Below are 26,209 nucleotides of genomic sequence, written 5' to 3' on the forward strand. Positions count from 1 at the left end.
CTGTCATACAAGAGCATCAAAAGGCGATGGAGGAAAAGCTTTATCCCCACGTCTGCTGCAACCACGTTTTCATTCCAATTAAACCTACCTAAATACGCAGGGGAATTTCAAAGCAGTGATTTCACCGTGGAGCTCACACTGCCATTCCTGGAAGTCAGGGTGATAAATCCCTTCCCGCTGCTCTGAAAGTTCCTCAGCATGTTGGAGGCATGTGTCAAAGTCAAGAGAGCTCTCCTAATGAGAACTGCTGCCTTTGATGTTTCCTCTGGATAGCAGATCTGGCACGGAATGCATATTTTAGATGTCTTATGCAAAAAAAAAGTCAGAGAGTTTAAACCTCTGATAACCATACATCTTACTTTAAAGGCTTTAACTTCTAAATATTGGGGATGAGAGGTGATTCTTTTATGTCTTTTTGTGCCATTGAGAAGTAATGCTCTTTTTTTATTAAAAATGAAGAAGGTTTCACATTTTGCAGCCTGGGTACACTCAGCCAACCAATGACATGCAGGTTAGAAATCAATACACACAGTTAAGCAGTGTTAATGGGCAGCTTATTCTCAATTAAAAGTATTTTAAAACCGACCACATTCATTTTCAGGTAGCCATATGGAAAAGCCTATGGAGAAAATACCTGGAATCTTAAGGACATTAACCAGAGATTCTGCTGAGCCAGACCTCTGGGTGCAAAGTTCAATTGACAGGTTTGATTTTAGCGTCCTTAGGTACAGTGTTTGAGGTTCACAGCAAAAAGTAAAATAGAGAACATCAGGCACTGATTTTCAATAATGCTAATCAATTTCCTTAAGATGAACTTGCAAAGGAAAATATTCTGCCTCTTTTGTGCAATTAATGAGACATCAGAAATTCACAGCAAGGAAAAAGGTCAAATAGGCAGAAATTAGAAATCCCTAAAGAGCAGGAAAATAATTTCTCCTATTGCTGTTTTTGCCCCATATTTGCGAGCCTCCCCTTAGTTTTAGAGAAGAATGAGAGCCCCTGAGGTTTTGGGATGATCTCTTTGCTGATCTAAGAGGGTCTATGCCTTTGCTCATTCAAGAAATTTCAGAACTTGAAGAACTCATCAGGTCAGAGTGCACTTCAGAAAAGTCCTAAGCAGGTTCTGGGTATATTTCAATGGAAAGCAAAATCCCAAAATTCAGAAAGCACACAACAGAGCTCATCTGGGGAAGATTTTCAAAGAGGTTTTCAAAGCGCAAAACATGATTTAGTACCCTGATCCTCCAGCTCCAAGGGCAACTCTCCTTGCTCAGCCACAGACCAGAGCCTCTGGAGACACAGCCATGCTGGCACTGAATGGCTCAACAGGGAAAAGAGCATCGGGAGCTCCTGACTTGTGCCCAGCTGTGTCTACAACAGCAAATCACACTCTGGTCCTGGTTCTGTTCGAGAAACACAACCACTGATCTTCAGAAGATTTGATCAAATGGCACATGCAGGGTATGACTTGGTGCTTTATGCTGAGGTCTCCTGGAGACTGTACCAAAATCCCTGTGCTATGACAAAGGCTGCCTGAGGAAATGGAAACTCTTCGTGATGATTTCTTTTCACCTTTTGTTCTGCTCCTCTGTAGGGCAGAAGTCTCACAGAAGATTTTCTTGCTCACTTTTCCTGTGCAGGTGCAAGGACACTCTCAGCACAGTACACCCAGGACAGGTTTTTTCCAGTCTCACAGATACACCCCGTGAGAATATTTCCACAGCTACAGCCAGACACCAGAAATACTGAAAATAAGAGGTGACCTCATGGTTTGTCATGGGCTTTCAACCAGTCTCAACCCACAAGGTTGGTGGTGTAGACTAAAATTCCTAAAAGCACAGTCAAGGACACGATTCTGCCACTCCTGCCCAGTCATGTCTTTGTTTGAAGCTTGCTGATTCTTGCTGATTTTATTTCATATTTCAGACATTACATTCACAGAGTTACACCAAACACAGGACCTCAGTGAGACCCTTCACAGGGTTCTGAATGTACAGCCAAATGTATAGAAGATGATTATTTTGATTTTCAATTATGAGGTAAATTCTTGAATATCTAACCATCCAGCACTGATGAGATGATTATGAAAAGTAGATTTTAATGTGTGGTTAAGTCTCTGAGTACGTTTTGGGTCATATGTAACAGACTAGCAAAGGGAAAAAATCTTTATTTCACCATTCTGATGGATATTGTAAGATACATCTTCCAATGTTCTGGGTACCACCATCTCATTGTCATTTATCTGTATAAGCAACCTTCTGTGTTCCACTCCCCATCCCTGGGCTCCTGGCTCAGTGTCCCACTGCTCCTGCCTACCTCACGAGGAGGAGCAAATGATCCAGAATGCATTTTAATACCTTCCTCTCCTGCAGAACCAAGACAGTTTCCAAAAAAAACCTGCATTTGCATTTGACAGATTTCCAGCAATACACAGCACTGCCAAGAAAAAACAAAAAACAAAAAACCAGAGTGCTCAACAGAAACTACAATAGAAGGTTAATATATGAAGCAACTGGGAGTTGACAAAAACACAGGAGTTCCAAATTACATGGACTTTAAAAAAAAAAAAATTCTGTGTTACCTGACATCTGGATACTTCAGGAACTTAAGTACTGCAGCACCAGTGCAGTGCAATCACAACATTGGGGCACTGAGTAATAACGGATTTTAGTACACCTGAACAGCAGGAAGTAAACAAACGAATGGAAGACGTTCCCTGAATGGTGCCACAACTTTTGCCTTGGATTCTAACACATCTCCCGTCATTAGAAATTGAAATTAAATCTAAAAAACGCCTTTTGCACGGCCCTATGCAGAGCCAAATTTTAGAACAACTCCTTGACGGCACATTTGGAAGAAATTAGCTTTAAACGAGAGTAATTGAGAATTCTTTGCATCACAATATATTTAGTGGGAAATCCCCTCACCCTGGTTGACCCTTCAGTACTGTATCAGAAGCCCTGGCCCTCCTCAGTGTGCTTTAGGCATAACACACACCAAGCTGTAAGAGATAAAGCTGGCACAGCCAAAGTCAAGACCTACACAATGAAAACACCGGGGTTTTCGGTATGCATTAGAAGGAAAAAAAAGTAAACTACATGATTGTCAGCATAGATTTTATCTGCCACTTGTTCCCTCTTTTCAGCCATCCATTGTGATGCAGACTATAAGTACACGATCTGTTATTTTTCCCCCAAAGATTATGATCCATTCAGTACACAAACACCTGCTGAAGAAAAATTCAGCCCTAGCAATTAACGTTTGGCAAAATTTACTCAACTGACAATGGCATTAAGCTCAAAGCAGAGCATTCAGCTCAATCTGAAATCCATTAAAATTATTGTATTTTGATGAGCATCTAAAAAAGACAGTAGGTTTTGGAAAAACAGCCTGACACAAAGCTGCACATACAACAGATAATATGCATGAAGTAGAACTCCTTGTCAGAAGAGAGACTTCTACTGAAACCAGCAACATTCATTTAAATGGATATTGTCATGGAAAAAAAGGTGAAAGGTTAGAAAATCAAGGAACTGCAGTAAACAAAAGTTAATCTCTTCTATTCTGCAACATCTAATCATGCCAGCCTGTGGGCATGCAGGTGAGTGAAGAGCACTCATTTAAATTTGAAATATCTCTCCCAAGTTTCAATAGTTTCTTTTGTCAATAGTTTTCCTTTGCCTTGTTTGGTTGATAATGATTTCCTGAATCTGTCATGGTTTAACCCCAGCCAGCAGCCAAGCCCCAGGCAGCTGCTCCTCACTCGCCCTCCAGTGGGGTCAGGGGAGAGAACATGAAGGTAAAAAGCTACAAAACTTGTGGGTTGAGATAAGGGCAGTTTAATAGGGAAAGAAAAAGCCACAGACACAGAAGGAAAGGGAAAAAAATGGAATCAATTAATTGCTTCCCAAGGGCAGGCAGGAGCTCAGCCTTCTCCAGGAGAGCAGGGTCCCATCACAGGTGACGGTGACTTGGGAAGATGAGCACCACCACCCCAAATATGCCCCTTTCCCTCCTTCTTTCCCCCAGTTCATACATTGAGTATATTGTCCCCTGGTCTGGACTCTCCCTTTGGTCAGTTGGGGTCACCTGTCCTGGCTGTGTCCCCTCCCACCCTCCCAGGCACCCCCAGCTCCCTCACTGATAACTCACAAAAAGCAGAGAAGGCTTTGGCTCTGTGCAAGCCCTGCTCAGCAATAACAAAAACATCTCTGTGTTATCGACCCAAATCCAAACACAGCCCCACACCAGCCCCTGCAAAGAGAATTAACTCTACCCCTGCCCAAACTAGCACAGCACCCCCCTCCATTGCAGGAGGGCACCAGTAAATGATGCACAGAAATATTCCATAAAAGAAGCCCTAACTGCTGTGCCATGCTATCAGGCTGCCCCAGGATCCTATTTATTAATTTCCTTCACTGCTTCTGTTGCTTACTGAGCAGAAAGCAACCCTAAAATTTGGCAAACACCTAAAATGCTCTTGGATGCCCCCTTTTTATGCTCATTTTTTACATCCATTCTAGCATATCCTCACAAGCTTTAAGATTATTCAGACAATAATCTGACTTTCTGCAGTCCTAAGACAATGTTACAACATGGGTTTAAAACCCTGAACTGCTTTCTTGTCATAGCAGGATCTTCCTCCAACGAAAGAAAAACATCTGAAATCTAGTGAGCTAAGGAGAAAATCACTATTTTATTTCTGTGAAGCCAGTCATTAGTGGGGTCCTCCACGGGGTCAGTTCTGGGGATGATGCTTAACATCTTCATTAATGGCCCAGTCAGTACATTTTAGAAGGCACTTTGGCTGGGGACAAAGTGGTTTCCTGCTATTCTCTTTGAAAAGGAAAAAAAAAATCATCAAAAAGGGAAAAGAGAGGAGGAAAATAAAGGAAAAAAGACTAAACGGGAAATAAGAATTTTAGAAGAAGGAAGCTCTGACCTAAGAACAGCTCTAGTTATTCAAGCACAGCTCTGTATTACAAAATTTCCAATACTTCTAAGATCCAAAATCTCTTAGCATTATTACACCATTTGGATCTTTTTTTTTTAGTAAAAATTTGAAAACATCACACTTATCTAAATTTTCAGTTCTAATTGACAACCGCATTTTATCATAAATCAGCTTCAAAAACACCGATTTTAGTTTTGCCTAAAATTTATTTTTTTGGTGATGAGTGCACTGAACTCGTGAAAAATCTAAGAGTTTTCCACTGGTTTAACTCAATTAATTTGAAATTCTACTATTCATGAAAGTGGAACAATTCTGAATACCTGTGACGTAATCTGGGTGCCTAAATCTCATAAAATCGAGTGGAAGGCAACTCCTAAGTGACTTGGAACCTTTGGCAACTTTGTCTCAGAGCCCAGCTCCACTTCCAATATCTGCACCCTGGATCAAGACTGGGAAAATGGACAAGATAGCACTCGCATGGGCACACCTTTGCAGCCTGCTAAAAAGCTGTTAAATGCAGGATTTAATCAGAGTTGTACCTTGCAAACTCTTTACCTGTAGGTAAGAATAGCTTTTAGAGAATTGCTCAAAGCAGTCTTTATTAAACCCCTTGCTAAAAGAAACTGTTCTCTCAGTTTGCCTTGCTGCAGATAAGGACAAGGTCACACACTTCACTCCCCAAATACTTTTTTTCAGCCTGTTTGCTTTAACCCAGCGGTTGTCAGGTTCGTTTTGGATTATAGCCTAGTTATTCTCTCCTGCACCAGAGCATCAGGCTCTTCTTCCTACTTACTCCATCCTCCCAAATCCTTACAGCAAATCCTTACCACAGCAGACACAAAGTGCCTGCCACTGAGCACAGCCAGCTTCAGCAAACACAAAATAATTCTTCTAATCAGCCGAACAAAAGAATTTTGTCTTTGTACCTTGTTTCTTAATGCAGCCAGTTCTCAGTGTTTTCAGATAAGGTCACCTATGCCACTTAAATAGAGAATATAGGTTATAAATTCATATAACTGTATAACTATCAGTGTGGGATTAAGATTTACCTGAAGGGAATATTTGAGTACAAGGCATGAGCAGCTGCCTCTCAGTTTCTGCCAGTTATTTTTGTCATGGTTACAGCCCCTTTGAAAGCTCTCAAGGACACCTAATTACGTACTTCCACTGGGTCCCAACTCTACTGCATCCTCCCAGTATTTTGGGTTAGCACACACCCAGAGAAGGCAGGCGCCCCAAGCAGCACTCCTGAAGCCTGTGCATCCCAGGTGTCAGCCTAAATATTCCCCTCTGCTACTGCAGCTAATTATCACCTCCACCTCTTTGGATCAAACACCAAGGCCTCTGCAGCACCCATTAGGGCTAATGATGTTGGGGGAATAAGTACGAAGCTGCTGAGACAGATGTCAGACACCTCACAAGGACCTCAAGGTAACACAAAAGTGGCAATTAGTTGTTCCTTCAAGAGCAAGGCTGCTTTCTTGGCCGCGGAAAGCGTGAGTTTGCACAGAGTGCAACGATTTTCCATTCGAAATCTGATTTTTAAAAGTACTTTACAGCTCCTGCAGAGATCGATCATTAAGCTTCAATGCCTTTAACGGACTGTGTAAAGCTTTAAAAATAATAATGAAAAAATTTAGAAAAGAAAAAAAAAAAGTTTTGCCCTTTTGAGAAACCTCTTGAAAATACGAAACTACTAAATTTTCCAGTTTTCACTTAGATGAAAGTGACGTCCTAAAATTATCCTGCACCAAGAAGAAAAAAGAAAATTTTAAAAAAGGGCAGAAACAAAAGCAAACCCCAAACAGGGGAAAAAAATATATTACTCCTTTACTAGCAGAAGGATATTCACAAGTGAGTGTGAGCACGCTGACTCATGGACTCATGTCCTTGCCGTGCCATTTTCCTACATCACGTGCCTTAGGTGTCAGATTGCATGGGGAGGGTCTTCTTTCTCTTTTCTGCCCCCAAAATCTGGTCCAAATATACCTTTTTGGATAACTTCTTTCCCCCCCATAAGTGGAATGTTCCCAAGAAAATGTCTGGTTTCAATAATTCAAGTATTTTCTGGAAAAAAAATCATAGAACAAAATAATTGCTGAGCAGTTCTGGCAATGTGTGATATAAAAAGAAATACTTAGGCTGAGATCTTTATTAAAGAGTCTTCCAGGGAAAAATGGTTTCCTCATTCCAATGGGCAGGGGTCACAACAGTGAAACACAGGGAACATAGAGAGAATTTCTGCCATAGTAGATTGGGGTTTACAAGCACTCAATAGCTAAAGATATGTTTAAAGCACATGGAAAAGGACAAAAAAAACCCCAAAACACTAATGCCTTAAAAAAAGGTTCTATTTCAACCTGTTTCTAAAAATTAGTAAAACCATGCAGAAACTTGAGGGGGATTTTAGGTCACGATGTAGATAAATAATTCGATTCAGATTAATCTGTGGTTTGAAGAGTGCATCAACCTGGCTCAGGATTTGAACATCAGTAAAAGTAATGTTGTTGTAAAACCCCAGCTTTCATCACCTCATCTTTTTAAGAATCCCTGAAGTCCTTTTTGGACTCTAAGATTTTCTCCAGGACCTGCTTGTGTGTGAGAGAGTTACCTGAGCAGTCCTGATCTCCCCAATTTTCAGGAAGATGCTTCTTCCAGAAAAATTGTCAATGTAAGGTTCCAACAACAGCCCCAGCTGATGTTTGGTTACATCTGTACCAATAAATTAAAAATAGTCAGAGCAATTCTCCCTGTTCCAAATCCTGTGGAACTGTCCACACAGAAATCAGTAAATCTCCAGCACTATGCTGGCCTCATCTGTCTGTGGGAGTAACTCTCAAAATATACCCAGGAATTCTCCAGGAGGACAGGTTAGGGATCAAGAGAACGCTTATCAGTACCTTTCAACATCTTTGTTTGTGTGCCTGCAAACTGCCACTGTTGAATTTGCTGGATTAAAGGCATACAGGCAGCTTTTGCATTTTTTTTTTTTAATTATTTGAAGTGCCACAAAAATGAGGCAGTGTCACAGCTTGCTGGGTCACACACATATAGGAATGGTGCATTTTAGAGGTTGGTAGATTACTGTGGTTCAGCCTTACTTCTAGGTAAAACTTAAATTTATGCATCTTTTCAAAACCACAGATTTACATAAATAAGAAAAATATATGTTGGTATTACTGCAACAAATATGTTGCAGTAATACCAACACAGATTGAAATGACTTCTTATATCAGAGATTGACTTGGCTTCTCAAATGGCTCCTAGAGTAGGACAAATATCTTCCACAACGTACCCCTGACTGGTCTGGGAGTTAAATACTGCTTGGTCCTGTCTCACAGACCCCCTAGTGTCATCTTCAACATCCTTGTACCATTGTACCTCACAGTCAATCTACAGCTCATAGGTGTTCTCAAAATTGCCCCCAAAAAGCATTTCCTTTGCAATAAAGAAGACCAAAATGAGAGACAACAGGAAGAAACTTGTTTACACCCAACGTACTTGACCATGCTGGCAATGCAGAACTGGGAAACTTCCCCCCTCTGCTGTTGTTGATGTACTGGTTACAGACAGGAGAGGAGTTGTTCTGATATAACTTCTCCTGAAACTTCTTTCCATCCTTTTCCATTCCTCGCCTTGAATTATTTTTAAATGTGCTCTGAGCTACAGGAAACATACATTCCTTTTCCCAGGAGAACGCTGAGAGCTTGCAGAGCTGTCACTTATTTCACAAGATTCGTTAATTTTTTGTTTAGTCTGGAGGAAAGAAGATTTTTATAACACTTTGGTTTAAAGAAGGGTTCCAGCAGCATGATTTCTTGTTACAGCAGTAGCTACTCCACAGCTTCTTGTACTTCTTATCACCTTCCTTGATAAAAGAAAATGGCTTATTTTAGAAGAAACCGTCAGTGGCATTGAAAAGAATCAGAATCGCTGCTTCAGGGTTTGCAGAGGCTCTGGAGACCAGCAGTAACATTTTTTCATTGTCACAAGCTGGTATTAATGTGGCATTTTATTTGAGAATTTCAGCACCCAAAAGACAAAAGTCACTCCAAGTCCTTGAGGAGGGGAAGGCTGCAGACTGGTGTCTGTTCTGCACTTAGCACTCCACAGTTCACCTGGGACTGTGCAGAACAGGGGCCAGCAAACCCAGCACGGCAAAACCTTGAAGCCGCCCCTTTGTGGTGCAAGAGGAACAAAGTTTGCTGCATCACTGGATTCACACCAGCTCGAAATATTGGCTCAGATTTGGGCCTGACCTCCACTTACAAACCCATCCTGAAGGATGGAGGAGCCTCGTTGGTGTCTCCCCATTGATGGAGATTTGTCCTTGCAGAAAGGTTTGCTGAACCCGTGTACAAAACCAAGCCCCAGTGGCAGGCAAAAATGAAGAAAAAGTTCTCTGTAGGAAAGAAATTTAACAGCTGTGAGGATTGCTGCACTCCTGCTGCTTTAATCACTGCCAGAGCTGCCTTCCCTGCTCTGCCCAGCCTATAAAAGAGAAACCTTCATTACCTATTAAAGAGTAATTTTCTTACAGAAACAGATTTCTTGGGATGCATATTGATAGTTTTATTTGCCTCCGGTGGAGAAGACAGGCTGTTTAAATGTCCAGAAAAGGTATTCTACCCACTTGCCTTTCTTGCAATAGTTAACAAAATAGAAATTGGAATAATTACCAGTGGAGGCATCTCCAGTCCTTCTTACCAACAGGATTTTCAGACCTGGGAAAAGTTTTATGACCTATAAGACAAGAGATGGATGAATTTAACCACTGGCTGAATTTAAAAAGATAATCACTTGCAAAATCCTCACAGAAAAAAAAATCTTACACTTTTATTTTTGAAATTGATAATACATTAATTTGTTCACCTAATGCATCATTAACACACTGCTTCATCACCTGAACATTCAAATGCACAAGAAGCAGCAGTGCCTCATAACCATTGCAAACAAAAGCCAATGTTACTCTGGAAAAGGAATGGGCTTTGATTTTTATTGAATTATAAAAACACTTTCTTCTTATTTATTTTTTTTTCTTTTGAAATCATACCAGAAACACGTTTATCTAACTTTGGAAGCCAATAGACTTATAGCTTGCATGAGGGAAAAATCTGTGTCAGGGTTGTTATTCTTCCTCAGAAGAAAATGGAAACAAATAATACGGTTTCATACCAATTTACTGTTGATGGGAATATTGGAATTCCTTGTATCCCCTCCCATGAGTTACACAGCCTTTGAGCAAATTACATCGTGTTCAGCAGTCTCAAATTGGGAATTACAAACAATACAACAAAACCCTCCAGCTATCAGGCATATAGTGGTAAATATAATTTGCAGCAGATTACATGTTTCTAAAGTTGTGTTATTGTTACCTAAAGAGCGATCCGTGGAAAATATTTTTTTCCATTTTCCTTACTTTTATAGAGCCTGACAAAACACAAATAGATGTTTCACTGAGGAAAACACGTATCTGTAAAATGGTGACAAGTAATTACCTTCATCAGTGTCTCAGAGAAATAACACATTTGCTGGTTTTGGTGTTTCCAGCTATAAACAAAATGCCTCAATATTTTAGCATGATATGTCATCTGCATTCACTGACCAGGTATTTTCTGGGCAGCTCCCTCAAAGAATAATTTTTCCTTTTCTTTTCTATGGACTGCCAGGTTGGAATAGCATTCACATGTTTTGATAGACACTTTACAAAATAAAATCAATGTTTGCAGGAAGTTGATAGCGCCCAACTTGCAAGTGACTGAGAAGTCTTGTTCTATATTTGGTCTTCAACTTAGGGGCCAAAAACATAAGGAATAACTCTTTTTACTAGACAATTTAAGCACTATTAATATATTCATTTCCACGACCGGGAATAAATTAACAAAAAAATTAAAAGGGACATTTTTCCCAGTAAAGAGTGCAACGGCGACAGAATTTTTAGCATCCAGAGGAAGTTACTATTTTCAGCCAGCAAATATTTCCCACCAGGTTCAGTGCATCTGTTGTAAGTAATGAGGACCCAGAAAACAAGGCAGGGATTGCAGCCCAGAACTAGCACTCTGCTTGCACCTGCTGTGATACTGGGAACGGACAGAAAACATCTTCAATATCTTTTTGTTTTAGATGTGATTGACAAGTTCAATTTATTTGATGTACTTCTTAGTTATGGGAACAGCAATAATGCAACAGAAGGATGGTGCAGAGTTGCCGTGGCAACAAAGCACTCAAAGTCAAGGCATGAAACATGAAGGGACTGTGTACAGAGAGAGAATTCTCCCCTGGCATGGGAGAAGGAGAAGTTTTACGACAAAAGGCAAATTGAAGTAATATAACACGCCACTCGCCCCTGGCGCTGGTAATATCCAGAATATGTGACTCTGAACGTCCTCCTTTACAGCTCCCAATTTGTGAACACTGATAGCAGCCAGAAAATCGTGGCAAACACAGAAGTTAACAGCGTAAATCTATATGATAAACCAGGACATCATTGTCCACTCTAGTGTCTTGCTGCTTGAAACAATGAAACTTAGAGAAAAACAGATTTCCTGCTGTCCCTCTTGCCACCCCGTGCCCTTGCGCAGGTGAAGGTGCGAGTCCACTCAGTATTCTCCCCAAAGTAGTGATACAGAGTTTTCAATGCTCTTATTTCCAAAGCAAGTAATATTCAGGACAGATGGATGCAACAGCTTCCATTTTCATTAGCTTCATAATCACTGGAAAGTGCCAGAAAAACATACTGTATTTTGAACAAGAAAATTTTCATGGGCAATATTTTTAGGCCCCACTGCAAGTATTTCCTTGTAGCAGGCGCTTCCTTTGCTTCCATCACTGGGAAATCAAATGTTAACCAGAAATGCTAAGCTGTGCATACTAATGGCTGAGAAATAATTGAAACACAGTACAGTTACAACAGTATAAACTGCAAGGGACTCAGCCATCTGGAAATATTGAAATCCCTCTATGTTTCATTAGTTTGAGTATTCCTGTGGTGCTGCCTGGCTGCACAGAAGGGAGCCCAAACCTCCCCAGAGTGCATACCCCACCTGGGCTTCCTGAGGCAACCCAGACACAGAGGCACTGTGCAGGGGAAAAATGTTTCAGGGAAAGAAAAGGACTGACCTTTTCCAGCCACCAGAGCTGCTCCAGTGAGGCCTGTCACTGGAAAAGGATGAGAAGAAATGTTACAGGTGGCAGCCAGCTGATGTGGCCCTTTGTAGGTCAGATGGGAAGGGAGGAAGATTTTAATTCAATACTTCTTCTTGAGTTCCATTGTGTCTCATTGCACCTGCAACTCGCAACTGAAAGCAGTTCCTTTTTTTACTGTTTATGTCTTCTTTGTAACTTTGGAATCTTTTACGCATGGCATAAAGGAAATAATCGCATCTGTGACTTACAATGTAGTTACTTGTGCTGTAGAATTTGCTTTCATTATAAAACATCTGCCCTGCTTTTCAGCATGAACATACCTTTGCTTCTGGAGTGCTTTATGTAGTTTATGCACCAGTAAAGTTTAAGAGATCTTCTGTTCACTTTGCAAGTGGCTTTACGATGAGCAGTAATAATACCATTATATTTCCTCTATATATCTTTTTACCAGGGCTGAAACTGGATCAATACTGTAAACCTCAGCCTGCTGCATCTCTCAGTAAAATGACTTCAACAAGCTGCATTAATCAGTTCATGGTCATGTTGATAGCATCAGGCATCCTTGAAATGTTTCTTGATATTTAGCCACTCCCATGCTGGACGGCTGTAGAGCTCATTCTACAGCAACCATGACAAAAGTTGCTCCTCTGCCAGGAGTACCCTGAGCACAAATCACTATAAATCCAATAACTCTATAGGCTGTACACTATTAATTTCTCACACTCATGTCCATTCCAGGGCTCTGTAGCACCTTTACACCAATGAGTTGGCTGTATTTGATCCTCTGTCTTTCTGTTTTCATTAAAAGCACGGAGGGAAAAAAATAGAAGCAAAAATATTTGCAGTGAAACTTTACTAAAAACAGAACCTGTTAAAAATTAAACGACTTTCTGGCAACGGATGGAAAGGCCTGATTGTATTAAGACTAAAACTCTTGTTAACAAAACAATTTCTATTGTTTTGTTAACAAGACAGTTAACAAAAAATAAAGGTTCTTTCTAATTAGAGGTAAATATGCTTGTAATAAAGATGCTTTCTAATTACAGGCAAAATTACAAGGCAAAATCTGGTTTTATGTCAACACAAGCACTTCATACTTTTTCAGTGTTCTACAATATATTAGTATCTTTATGTACTGGATTTATTCTCTACAACGAAACAAATGTTAAGATACCTCTTTTGTTTCAACTGGTGGTAACTAACTGCTTTTCTTGGCAAATCTTTCCTTTGGAGTTTCAGTCAGATTTTAAGATAATTGCACATCTCAAATCAAAACCATCTGTCAAAGCACAGAATTTTCAGAATTTGAGGGAGATTTTACCTCTAAAAAGAGTTTTAAAGAAAAATTTCGTCCGCTAGCTTTAGTGAACTTCCTTTGATTGCTAAGTTTAGTGAAAAATAAATGTCATTTAAAAATAGTCCTCTATTTAACTAAATCAAGTTTACTATTAAACTACATTTAAGTTAAATTTCCATTTGGGTGCATACAGTCAAACAAATTCCAAGTAAATAACATTAAGGAAAAAAGGTTGCCTGATGAAAACACAAAAATGAAGTCTCTAAATAAATGTATACAAAGCTACAGAACTCAGCATTCTCCTGAAGAACAGCACGACTCTGAGTTAGAAACAGACTCCTGAAGATTCTGTGCATTGTGAAACAACCTTTACTTAGGGAGAAAAATAAAAGGATGAAGCATGAAGTTTAACCAAAAGTTCCAACAAACATTTTAGAGGGAGTAGCACCCTCAGCAGAGCAAGACCTGAAGCCACTGGCCTAGAGTGCCCCTGCAGCCACTCAAATAAAGTGCAGAAAGCATCTTTTTCTTATTGCAGTGCAGGAAGCCTGGGAAGGAATTATTTTCTCTCTTCATTTGGCTGTGACTGAAATGCTTTCTGGAGCCCACGACACTCCTGGCTGGGCTACATTTTCTCCTTACTACAAAGCTTTGGCTTCAGACACACAGGCAGGAGGTGGTTCCTTTGAAAAGATATGGCATTTTCCTGAAAGTAAAATAAAAGAAGGGTGGAGGGGAGACACATCCTGCGAGGCTGTGGAAAACCTGCCCTTACAGAATGCTTAAAACACAGCCAGGCTGGGACTGAGGACGTTGCTTTCCCACTCCGGCTCCCGGGGAAGCATGACGGCTCCCAGGAAAGCAGGCTGAAGTTTAAAGATAAACCAGCTCCATCCTGCCAAGAGAAACATGGTGTCCCTGTCTGCTGGAGACAGCCCTGCCACTGCAGCTCCTCCAGCTGCCAAAACAAGAGATGAGCAGAGTCCAGCTGCTGGGTAAGGGAGGGATCCAGCCGCAATCCCACCACCTCGGCTCCACGCTCCTGAGAGAGCTGCGACTGGCACTGGAGCTAGAAGATCCTGCAAGATATTTTCCTCTCCACCACTTGCTTAGCTTGGAAATTAAAAAGAAGCCATTGATGGCAATTTATGTGCACCAGGATGGCTGGGAGAGGAACTTGAGCGTGGCTAAACTGCAAGTGATAATTCTGTGACAGCTTAACAGAAATTGACCTCAAAATTTGAAAAGTAAGATTGGGTAAAAGGACAAGAGGACAAAGTCCTTCTCCCCACTCTTCTCACAATGTTTTTCTTTATAAGCTTTCCAATGAAGTCTCTGATTGGGGACGGGAATTTAAAAGTCCCTAAGACACTGTGGCAATTTCTGCAAGAGGACACCTGCATTAAAACCAAATCTCTGTGCATGAGTTTAATTCAAAATCTACCCAAAAGCCAAACGGGCTTCTCATTTCCATACCAGATCAAATTCCACTTTGATGGGAATTACAGGCAGTCAAATGGACAAGAGACTAAATTTTATAGACTGGACATCTCTTTTGTTTGTACCAGTAAGCACAAAATCCATTTTTCATAGAGGCCCTTTCTGTGGAATGTCCATATCAAGAGCTAACTACATATTTCCAGTTGGCTCGTGCTCCACAACTCCCATTATCTTAGGAAGGGGACTTCCCTTCTTACCTTCAATTACAATTTGAAATTTTTTCTTGTCTGTTTTCTTATCTTTTCAGCTTTAAATCAATTTTAGCAGCTTGAGAGAAATGTGGATACTTGGTGCAAAGATGAAGGCATTGGCAAAAGGCTGACAGAACATGCTGGAGCCAGCCAAATACCTGAAGAAAGGGAGGAAAAGGAAGGAGACCAAAAGCAGAAAGGAAAAGGGATAGATGCGCACACACACTGCACACACAGCTCAGGTAGAGATAAAAAAGGTGCTATATGTAGTAAGTCCTCTGCTGTTTTGTGATAAATGGAAATATGGTAAGTGGTATTCAATGGCACAAATCCCTTTTCCAGGAGCAGTGCTAATCCCTAAAATCTCAGGCATCTGAGAGACTCCACACATCCCTATTAAGCTACAACAGCAGAGTCAAACTGAGTCTTTTTAACTTTGTATGAATAAAATAATTTATATTGCTGATTCTTTCCTTCACTGACTCATATTCCCACACATTACTTGTTGTGCTTAAACCTTACGATTTTCAGATGGCAAATTAAGGGTGAGAAGATTCCTCACATTTGACTGCAATTCATCTCACTTTCCTGCTCAGTTCATAAAAGCAAGAGGGAAAAAGACATTTCACCTACCACCTCTTATTTCTTTTAAAATGACAAATGAAACAGACTTAACTGCATTTTGGAATAGCGTACAGAAGAGTTTGCTTTTGCCACCAGCACCTTAATGAGATGGAAAGTATCATCAGCAAACCCACTCTTATCTGAGTTTTGGTATTACCCACCTGACACCACTAGTCAGTAGTCAATTTGAGTGAAATAAAGCTTATTTTTCCACAACCTTTAGATAGAAAAAATATCTGAAGGCAAAAATCTTCTCTGTGGGGGTTCTTTCTATTCTTACAGCAAGCAGGCAGTCCGCATTTTACTCAGTACAAAAGAGGTTTCACTCACCTGCTCCCCTCTGCCTTTATTTCCAACTTTCCTCACGTAGCTGCTCCCTTACCTGCCGTGATTGCAATTGGTGCCATAAACCAGCCCAGCAAAGAACTTACACAGCGAAATTCATGGCCAGCAGCAACAACAGCAGAGACTTTTCTACACCACCAGTGAAACTAATCACATTAACCCCAATAATTACAGCTGACAATGAGCACAGCTGTGAGCCAAATTGATCTCACAGGGGTGCCCACAATGGCATTGTCCCTGCTGGCACCTCGCAGAGCTCGGGAAGCAGGGGGGACAATAAGTGGGAAGTCACTTTGCATCCAAGTTGGCATGTCAAGGATAAAATACTGTCTCCTGAGGAATGTTTGCGTAAATTGAAGGGAAAGCAAATCCTCAGCAAAAGCCCTGAGATCTCCAGATCTAGTCTGTTAAAGGAAGGGCCGGCCCAGCCTGGCTGCAGGGGGTCAATAAACAGCATTAAGCTCTTTTTCCATATCTGTAGTGAGAATCTTGTTCAAAATGTTGTGTGTGACACAGAGGCCTCCATTTCATCACTTTCCACAAAAGTTGAAAGATACGCTGTCTGAAGATGTGCTATCTACAGCCTGGATACAACTGAGCAGAGCACATTCCCACAGCAATGGAGATACTGATTTGTAAAATACCTTTGTGTCTTGCAGAACTGATTTTCCACAGGCTAAAGCCCCTCAGAAAGAATAGCATGGCACAACGTGGAATGAGAGGGTGGATCTGCACTAGCATTTCATTTGGGTGAGGAATAGGCACTAGAAACAAACCTCCTGATGGCTTCTGCTCCCAGTGCTCCCATTTGCTCTGGCGAGCTCCAGGTCTGAAGCCCTTGGTGTGAACAGAGTAATGACACATTTTCCCAACCTTCCCTACTAAGGGTTGTGATTTGCTGTTTGTTGCTATTGCTCTTTGCAACTTTTCACTTAAAAAACCTCAGAAACACTAAAAATCACCTGTGAAGGAACTGTGTAACATATTCAATTAAACAAAAAGTCCTGTTCAGGTCAGTATTGCAATGTTTTATTTTATTTTATTTTATTTTATTTTATTTTATTTTATTTTATTTTAGACCGTCTTTACAAGGCACCAAAAGTGCACTGGTGGGTAAAAAAACAAACAATGAAGGAACAGATTCTGCAGAAGTAGTTCATTTATAATCTTGGAACAGCAGGTCATAATAACATTTTTAGCAGATTACAATGTATATCCTTGTTATACATTTAAAATTCCCCTTCATCAAGGCAAGTGGCTATTTCAGCTGAAATTTTGCAGCACACTTATCAATGTCATAATTCAGAGTTCCTAAACAGACCATTCTGAGGAAGACCATTTTCAGTGTTTAAATAATCCCTACAGGAGTTGGATGGGTTTAACGGGGACAGATTTTTTGTCTGCAGGAAAAGAAAGGTGGTAAGAAAACAGACCAAAAAAATGCATTTAGGACAGTAGCAGATCATCAGTAGGAAGGTCTGGAGGCAGAGGGGACAATTCAGGAACTGAGAGAAAGATGAGATAAAGCATTAGACATTTTGAACAAGGACAGAAAGATGCAAACATGCTTTTGCAGGGCAAGAAAGGTCTATTTTTACCCTGCTTTCTCCACACTAGAAGATTCCATGATGGAAAAGAAAATAACGCTGTAAGAGAAAACGATTGTGACCTCCACAATGAACCTGACCTCTGCTAGAGAATGTGCCAGTGTGATGAGGGAAATGAAGAATCTTAATGAGGTAAGGGGAAAGCCAGTCATCCTGATGCACTGGGCTCCCCCCAGGAGATCAGCTGGAAAACAGCATTCACTGCATTTTGCAACTTTATTTGAATTCATCCTGATTTGTCTTTGAAACAAAAAGCAGGACAGACAGAGACAGAATCTAACTGTGAAATTCTTTCCCCACCCACCCCTCCCTCACATTTTCCCCTGAAGACATAAAAGTGTGCATGTAAATCCTGGCAGCTGTAGGACAGTTCCGTGGCAGAGGGGTCTGAGGAGCCTGTGCAGAAGGCTGGGGACAGAGAGTTGGCCACATTTGTGACTTGCAGGAGGAAGACAGGGTGACAGGCAGCTCAGAACAGCACTTTGTCAGTCCAAGACACACCTGTGTCCCTCAGATCCATTCCTGTGCTACAGAAAACTGGTAACCTGGTGCCTGCATTTCCTAATACCTGGGGCATTAGGTCAGACTGTGCTAGAACAGGATCTACCTTTCTCACTCAAATCACACCACGCAGAGCCAAATGTAAAAATTATGTCTGTGGCACTGAATTAAAGAGGCCTTTTCCCTTTCCATGGCTTAGCCTAGTTCTTATCCATCCTGCTGTGGAGAGCTGTCCCTCAGCGTTCACACAATTCCCCAAATCCTCTGTTTACCTCGACCAGGAGTTGCAGGGTCCCAGCCCTGCCATGCAGCACACAAGCATTTAAGTGTTATAGCTGATCATGTGCCACTCCTCAAACCTGTCCTCTAGCCATCTTTAGTTTATTATTATGAACATGGCATTGGAAGCCACATGGGCAAGACATAAACCCCTCAACCTCAGAAAAATAACCTAAACAATTCCCATGTGGACAGATTATCCCACACATGGCCCGAAGGTGAATACGGGCCATGACAATACGTTACTGTCAACATTACCATTCTTTCCCCTTTTATCCATTGTTTCCTTTTTCTACATCTCTTTCACAGGCAGGGAAGCAAATTTAAAAATGAAGCTCTTTTTTGCTTGAAAAAAGTTCCTGACTGGTAGCCCCTTTTAATCTTCTCCTTTTGTTCCCAGTCAGCTGCTCTTCTAACACAACCTGGATTTGATAAAAGAAAGCTGAATATAGAGGATAAAGCTTTGTTTTCCTGAAAAAGCATCTTTTGTAGAAAAGCTACAGAAATTATTAGATTTCGGGTGCTCAGTCCATTTGAAAGTTGGAGATGATTGTCCTGAACAATGGCTGCTTTTTAGGCTCTGGAACTTGCAGGGTTATGGGGGGTTTGAGTTTGGTTTGGTTTTGTTTTTTTTTTAATAAGATGGGAATTTTCATGTAATTTCCAATTTGATCAGGTGAAGAATACTAGCCCATCACTTTGCCTTCCGACACCTCACTTTCTACCTTATGCATTTCTTTTTTAGGCCTCTGTGTGACCATTTTCACAAATGGAGTCTTTTTATAGGATCACAGAATATTTAGGTTGGAAAAGACCTTTACAATGATCAAGCCCAACCATTTTTGTCTCTCATTTGTCTGTCCAGATAATAAACAGGTAATTTAAAAATGCCCAAATCATATTGTGTTCACTGCAGTGCAGGGGTGACAAACCAGCAGAGGACGTCTCTGCTCACAGCATAATTCCACACCCAGCTCTGAGGCTCAGGAGGTTCAGTGAGCTCCATCAAGCACTGCTGATTCTCCCACACCATAACATTCTGTAGTACAGGAGTGAGAAGCAGAGTTCTGCTGCAATTCTTGCTCATTTTTCCCTCTTTTTTGCACACAAGATCTTCTCTGAAGTGCAGAAAACAGTGCGTGAACTTTCACTTCATCTTTGCAATAGAGCAAAGATGTATTTATACAGTACAAGAATGGCACACGCATAAGTGCTGCAGCCAGGCATGACCTGGAGTGGTCTTGATTCCCTTCCAAATTTCAGAGATCAAAACAAGCCCAGCACGCCAGCAAGAGAGAAACACTTGATCCTGCTTAGCCACCTCTTTCTTCATCAGTGGTACAAGGAGCCATTCAACCTTTTCATTTGCCATTTGAGCTGCTTTCTGAACCTTTAGCAGATTCAGTGGTGTGCTCTGGTGATAGCTGTTTTCACTTCAAGACATGGCAGTTGATAGAACCAAATGCCCTTGAACAAAACACGGTGCTGATATGAAAACTCAGTGTACTTGTTACTCAAACAGCACATTCACCTCGTTCAGAGCCTCATGTCCTGACAAGCCAGACAGGTGAGTAATTCAGAAAAAACAATACAAGGAAGGGCTGTAGTGGTGGTCAATAGTAGCAAGCTACTGTCGGCAAATGTTCTTTTTTGGGCAACTTGGCCTCCACCTCTACTTGAAACCCTGTGGTGGGTGCTGAACACTCTCCTGCTTGCTGGAACCAGAGTGGGCTCAGCTGAAGTAACAGAGACACAGTTAATACAGGGCAGCAGGTCCCACCTTTTTGAGCCAATCAAGCAGATAAAATACCCTCTGGGATCCAATGTGACCTTAATGAATGAGCCACTTGGAGCATAAACTCCAAACTTGGTGACTATTATGACTTGGTGACTTTATGACTATTGGACACAAAAGGTTTGGTGAGATGACCCCTGCATGTGCTATCATAGTGATTTTGGTTTTCAAGGTTTTTACAGCATCCTGTTTGCCCAGCAGTGCCAGCCTTCTCTACTTTTGAAAAACAATGACTTTGCCTCTTCTTTATGTGCCAAAAACTGCTTCTGTTCGAGTTCATGAAGAATACCAAATATTAAAAGTCCAATTGTCATAATGTAGCACCAAATCCATTTTGTCGAACTTCAGGTGCCAAAAAGTTTCAGCCAGATGCATTTCATCCTTGTTGAAAAGTTAACAGGCATAAACAGTGTGGCTTTTAAGGCTTCAGCGGGATGAACCCAGAGCTCTGAGACATACTTAAGATGGCCCAAAAAATACGGAAAAATAACTTCTGTACCTCCTGGATTCTCACAGTTTGATGCCAACATGACCCCCCAGGACAGGTAACAGATAGTTGCCACCCAAAATAACCCAGTCAAATGGTACAAAGACACAATGACCGACAATATTGGCAGAAACTGGCCATAACATGCTTGGGAATCAGAGATGGATACAGAAGTCCTGAACAGATACAGAAATTCCTTGGGTGCTGTATTGTACCAAGAAGTTGGTTTGTTTTGCACTGGGTGTTTTTGCTTAGACTTTCCCACGTACCTTTGCACTTCCGTCACCAGACACGGCCCATATCTCCCCTCGCTCTAGGTCAGTCCCCATTGCTTAACAGACGCCCGCCCCTCCCACTCTTCCCTACTGCTTAAAATTACCCACACGGGGGGTCTGGCTCTCTCTCTCCCCTCCTGGACGCGAAGGTGTAGGTTCTACATTAAAGCTGTGGGACTGCTCTCCATGAGGATTAAGAGCACCTCTTGTCTTTTATCTTTGTCCTCGTGCAGACCTGCCCCTGAGGTCCATAGCAAACATGGGCGAGACCGCAGGGGCGGGGGAATGCATGCAGATAACAATGAGCGGAATGTTAAAAGTCACTTTGACAGCCTTTCAGAGGAGCTCAACCCGTTGCTTGAGGTGGACCTGGAGAGAGGTTGCTCGATGATTAGTTACCTGATGGGCAAACTGACGCACATCTTTGGACAAGGCTTGTCCAACAGTTTCTACCCCGTGCCACAAGATGCCATCGGAGTGGGCAGCGCCTTTGAAGGCTGGAGTCCCCGGGCAGAAGGTGCTGTCTATCGTGTGCTTGTGCCCCTGAGTCCCCCTCCAGGACACAGATTCCAGCTGGAGCTGGACACCGCAGGGATGCCCCAGAGGACCTTCCGTGTGCGTGTGGAGCTACTGTGCACCTGCACGAGGGAGCAGCTGGGGCAGGACATGCTGTGTTTCCTCCACCACCCTGAGGAGGAGCTGAGAAGGAAACAGAAGCCCAGCCTCCTGCACACCCTGTGCACTGGCTCCTACCTCGATGTGGAGATAACTGCCCACTGGTTCTGTCGGTTTGTCAGACTGGCCTGGCTGCTTTTGCCTCTGTCCCGCCACTGGTGTTTCAAGTGGCAGCCCTGCAGCCGCTCCTGTAAATTTCAGCTAAGCAAGGACAAGGAAAGCTTCACGGCTGAGGTGGTCTTTGGCGTGCGGCGAGGAGACTCCGATGTCTTTGTGAGCAGCCAGCCGACAGAAGCGGGCGTGCCGAGCACGACGTGGCTGGAGACTTGTGCCGTGGCAGAGGCCAAATTCTTCCGGCACATTGCCAGGCAGACCCCCTAGGACAGCTGGCACTGCAAGTGCCTGCAGCTGCTCAGCCGCTCCCTGCTGGGTGTGGGTTTCTCCAGCTACACCTTGAAGACGGTGCTGATGCACCTCCTGACCACCATCCCCCTGACACGGTGGCGCAGGGGCGATTTCCGGCAGCGGCTGCTGGATATCTTGAAGTTCCTCCACGGCTCCCTGCAGACAAAGCGCCTCAACCACTTTGTGATCGGCAACGAGAGGCTTCCTCTGGAGATCAGCCTGCCCTCAGACCTGCGGGTGGCTGAACCGCCCAACCTGCTTCAGCACCTGGCCAGCGATCTGGATGCCCACCTGAACGCCGTGCAGGAGTACATTTCTCTGCTGAATGTATTCCAACAACTGCTGATCCACAGGCACTGAACGAAAGGGCTGCTGGTGCCCAGAGCTGTGCTTGTGGAGCCTGCTGACAGAGCCTCTATAGAGTACCGTCCCATAGTTAGCACATTTCCCGTATATATGAACCTCCTGGAGTTTTAGCACCTCTTGTACATGTTAATAGCCGGTAAATAATGCATTTATTTTATTTATTAAACCCCCCCCCCCCAATAGTGCTCTTACGATATATATTGAGACCCTTTAGTTAGTGCCTTTAGTAACCCTGAATTCTCTTGTTATTTGTTACAATAAACTGGACTTTTACTGTATCTTGCTTGCGCAAGTTTCTTCTTGAACTCCACCGGAGTCCTAGTCTTGCTGAGCTGCACTAGTGAATTTGTGACTGGCTGGGAGTAGGGACTGGTATAAAAAGCCTTTCAGAGCAAAGGCACACCAGTTCTCACTCTGCAGTGCTCCTCTCCACGGTCTCCCTGGTGCAGCAGCCACTGCAGACCACGGTGGCTATAGAGATGATCTTCAGCTTGTGTTCCCCTTGCACTCTCAGCCCATTCACGTGGGCTCTGAAAGTCCCTGGCAGCTGTGGAGGGGCAGGGAGCAAGCAAGAGGCACTGCTGCTGCGCCTGCTTGTGTTCACTGGTGAGACAATGAAGATTCTGCACATCCCACACACTCGGCAGGGCTTTGGCACCGCACAAATGCACTTGCTGGACGTGCAGAATGCGGTGCTCTGTGGGCTGTGGCAGGTGCCCACTGGAAACCAGCCCCCACACCTGCTCATTGCCCCGGGGACGTGTCTGCTTGCAATCCAGGTCCTCTCGCAGTGGCACTGCAGGAACAGGGATCCTGCCATGGAGAAGACCCAAGCCAGCACCAGGTTATTCACCACTAGGCACTCAGGGGTGTCACTTAGGTGCCAAGAGCAGCCCCACAAGCACGGAGCTCAGCACCCAGGCAACCTGTGTCATCTGACAGCAGGAGATTTCACAAACAAAGCCTTTGTGGCCATGTCCCCAGTTCCGTATTTGAAAAGGGTTTGGGGGCTTCTGTCTGGGGGTGGTTTTTGGCCCGTTGAGGCGCGGGCCGGCACCTGGCGCATGTCAGGTGTTTGGTCCCCGGGGCCATGGAGAGCCCACCCAGAGCTGAGGTGGAGATGACGGCAGGGCCGGGCTGGCCGGGCCGCTCTCTGCCGCTGTGACATGGCAGCGCCAGCGTCACAATGGGGGCAGCCAGAAACAGAAGCAGCAGCTAAAAGGCTGCCCCAGTGCAGCCCGGGCCAGCGGCCAGCGTGCACGCAGACAGGAGGTCGTGCTGAGCACTGAAGGAGGGCACAAAGGCGAGTCCCCGGGGAGCCGCTTCTCAGCGGGCATCCAGAGGCCGGTTCGGCAGCCTGCCAGCTGCCCGGGCCCTCTGCTGCCCTCACATCCCTGGGGCTCCTGTCCCCCCTTCCCCTAGCACTGCCTCCCATCCCCAGTGAAGCCCTTGCCACCTGCTGAGGCCATGGTGGCCACTATGTTCCTTCTCCTGCTGCTGCAAGGCCTCATCCAGTGCCCGCGGCAGGCCGGGGACGGGCTGGATGAGGCCACACGGGAGCGCATGCAGCAGCGGGCTGAGTACATGGACCAGGAGATGGCTCGGCTCATTCAGGAGCTGAAGCAGAAGAGCCTGGAGCAGAGCCATGGTGCCTGGGGAGCCCTGCTCGTCTGGCACTTCTGGGCTCTTCTGGGGATCCTCCTCGTTCTCCTGGTGCTGTGCTTCAGACTTGAGAAAATGAGACGCCATCCCAACAACAGCGGCCAGAAGGAGAGCTCCAGCAACAAGGACATTGTTGCTGAGAAAGAAATACAATACAACGAGTCAAATGTGGAAGAGAACAACGCGGGATGTGAAGCAGGCAGCTGTGTGGATGCAAAGGAAGAAGTAAACAATGATGAGAAAAGAGAGGACATCAATGGTGCTGGACATGAAGAAGACAAACAGGATGCAAAGGAGGAAGATGACAAGCAGAATGTTAAAAGTCACTTTGACAGCCTTTCAGAGGAGCTCAACCCGTTGCTTGAGGTGGACCTGGAGAGAGGTTGCTCGATGATTAGTTACCTGATGGGCAAACTGACGCACATCTTTGGACAAGGCTTGTCCAACAGTTTCTACCCCGTGCCACAAGATGCCATCGGAGTGGGCAGCACCTTTGAAGGCTGGAGTCCCCGGGCAGAAGGTGCTGTCTATCGTGTGCTTGTGCCCCTGAGTCCCCCTCCAGGACACAGATTCCAGCTGGAGCTGGACACCGCAGGGATGCCCCAGAGGACCTTCCGTGTGCGTGTGGAGCTACTGTGCACCTGCACGAGGGAGCAGCTGGGGCAGGACATGCTGTGTTTCCTCCACCACCCTGAGGAGGAGCTGAGAAGGAAACAGGAGCCCAGCCTCCTGCACACCCTGTGCACTGGCTCCTACCTCGATGTGGAGAAAACTGCCCACTGGTTCTGTCGGTTTGTCAGACTGGCCTGGATGCCTTTGCCTCTGTTCTGCCACTGGTGTTTCAAGTGGCAGCCCTGCAGCCGCTCCTGTAAATTTCAGCTAAGCAAGGCCAAGGAAAGCTTCACGGCTGAGGTGGTCTTTGGCGTGCGGCGAGGAGACTCCGATGTCTTTGTGAGCAGCCAGCCGACAGAAGCGGGCGCGCCGAGCACGACGTGGCTGGAGACTTGTGCCGTGGCAGAGGCCAAATTCTTCCGGCACATTGCCAGGCAGGCCCCCCAGGACAGCTGGCACTGCAAGTGCCTGCAGCTGCTCAGCCGCTCCCTGCTGGGTGTGGGTTTCTCCAGCTACACCTTGAAGACGGTGCTGATGCACCTCCTGACCACCATCCCCCTGACACGGTGGCGCAGGCGCGATTTCCGGCAGCGGCTGCTGGATATGTTGAAGTTCCTCCACGGCTCCCTGCAGACAAAGCGCCTCAACCACTTTGTGATCGGCAACGAGAGGCTTCCTCTGGAGATCAGCCTGCCCTCAGACCTGCGGGTGGCTGAACCGCCCAACCTGCTTCAGCACCTGGCCAGCGATCTGGATGCCCACCTGAACGCCGTGCAGGAGTACATTTCTCTGCTGAATGTATTCCAACAACTGCTGATCCACAGGCTCTGAACGAAAGGGTGCCCAGAGCTGTGCTTGTGGAGCCTGCTGACAGAGCCTCTATAGAGTAACGTCCCATAGTTAGCACATTTCCCGTATATATGAACCTCCTGGAGTTTTAGCACCTCTGGTACATGTTAATAGCCGGTAAATAATGCATTTATTTTATTTATTAAACCCCCCCCCCAATAGTGCTCTTACGATATATATTGAGACCCTTTAGTTAGTGCCTTTAGTAACCCTGAATTCTCTTGTTATTTGTTACAATAAACTGGACTTTTACTGTATCTTGCTTGCGCAAGTTTCTTCTTGAACTCCACCGGAGTCCTAGTCTTGCTGAGCTGCACTAGTGAATTTGTGACTGGCTGGGAGTAGGGACTGGTACAAAAAGCCTTTTTGAGCAAAGGCACACCAGTTCTCACTCTGCAGTGCTCCTCTCCACGGTCTCCCTGGTGCAGCAGCCACTGCAGACCACGGTGGCTATAGAGATGATCTTCAGCTTGTGTTCCCCTTGCACTCTCAGCCCATTCACGTGGGCTCTGAAAGTCCCTAGCAGCTGTGGAGGGGCAGGGAGCAAGCAAGAGGCACTGCTGCTGCGCCTGCTTGTGTTCACTGGCGAGACAATGAAGATTCTGCACATCCCACACACTTGGCAGGGCTTTGGCACCG

The 26,209-nt window shown here is 44.2% G+C and overlaps 1 protein-coding gene, 1 long non-coding RNA gene and 1 pseudogene across 3 annotated transcripts; 2 read left to right on the top strand and 1 right to left on the bottom strand.

The window, feature by feature from the left end:
* Positions 1–4,142: 4,142 nt before the first annotated feature.
* LOC136292024 (uncharacterized) lies at positions 4,143–16,152 on the bottom strand. 2 transcript variants are annotated; one of them, XR_010721819.1, is made up of 4 exons: positions 16,043–16,152; positions 12,074–12,112; positions 9,634–9,697; positions 4,143–9,356 (listed from the first exon to the last, which is right to left on the bottom strand). It is a non-coding gene; the product is annotated as an uncharacterized lncRNA (long non-coding RNA). The 2 variants fall into 2 exon arrangements; XR_010721820.1 differs by lacking the exon at positions 12,074–12,112.
* Positions 16,153–20,767: 4,615 nt separating this feature from the next.
* LOC136291580 (inositol 1,4,5-trisphosphate receptor-interacting protein-like 1) lies at positions 20,768–22,441 on the top strand (annotated as a pseudogene).
* Positions 22,442–23,914: 1,473 nt separating this feature from the next.
* On the top strand, positions 23,915–25,552 carry LOC136291581 (inositol 1,4,5-trisphosphate receptor-interacting protein-like 1). Its single transcript, XM_066186756.1, has one exon. The coding sequence runs from the start codon at positions 23,915–23,917 to the stop codon at positions 25,550–25,552; it is 1,638 nt and encodes a 545-aa protein (XP_066042853.1).
* Positions 25,553–26,209: the final 657 nt, after the last annotated feature.

Source organism: Chamaea fasciata, unplaced genomic scaffold, assembly GCF_029207755.1.
Source record: "Chamaea fasciata isolate MVZ Bird 193981 ecotype frontalis unplaced genomic scaffold, bChaFas1.0.hap1 SCAF_7, whole genome shotgun sequence".
Classification (NCBI taxonomy): Eukaryota; Metazoa; Chordata; class Aves; order Passeriformes; family Sylviidae; genus Chamaea; species Chamaea fasciata.

Excerpts from the sequence above, each read along its gene's own strand:
- LOC136291581 (XM_066186756.1), top strand. The coding sequence starts at position 23,915 with ATGGTGGCCACTATGTTCCTTCTCCTGCTGCTGCAAGGCCTCATCCAG.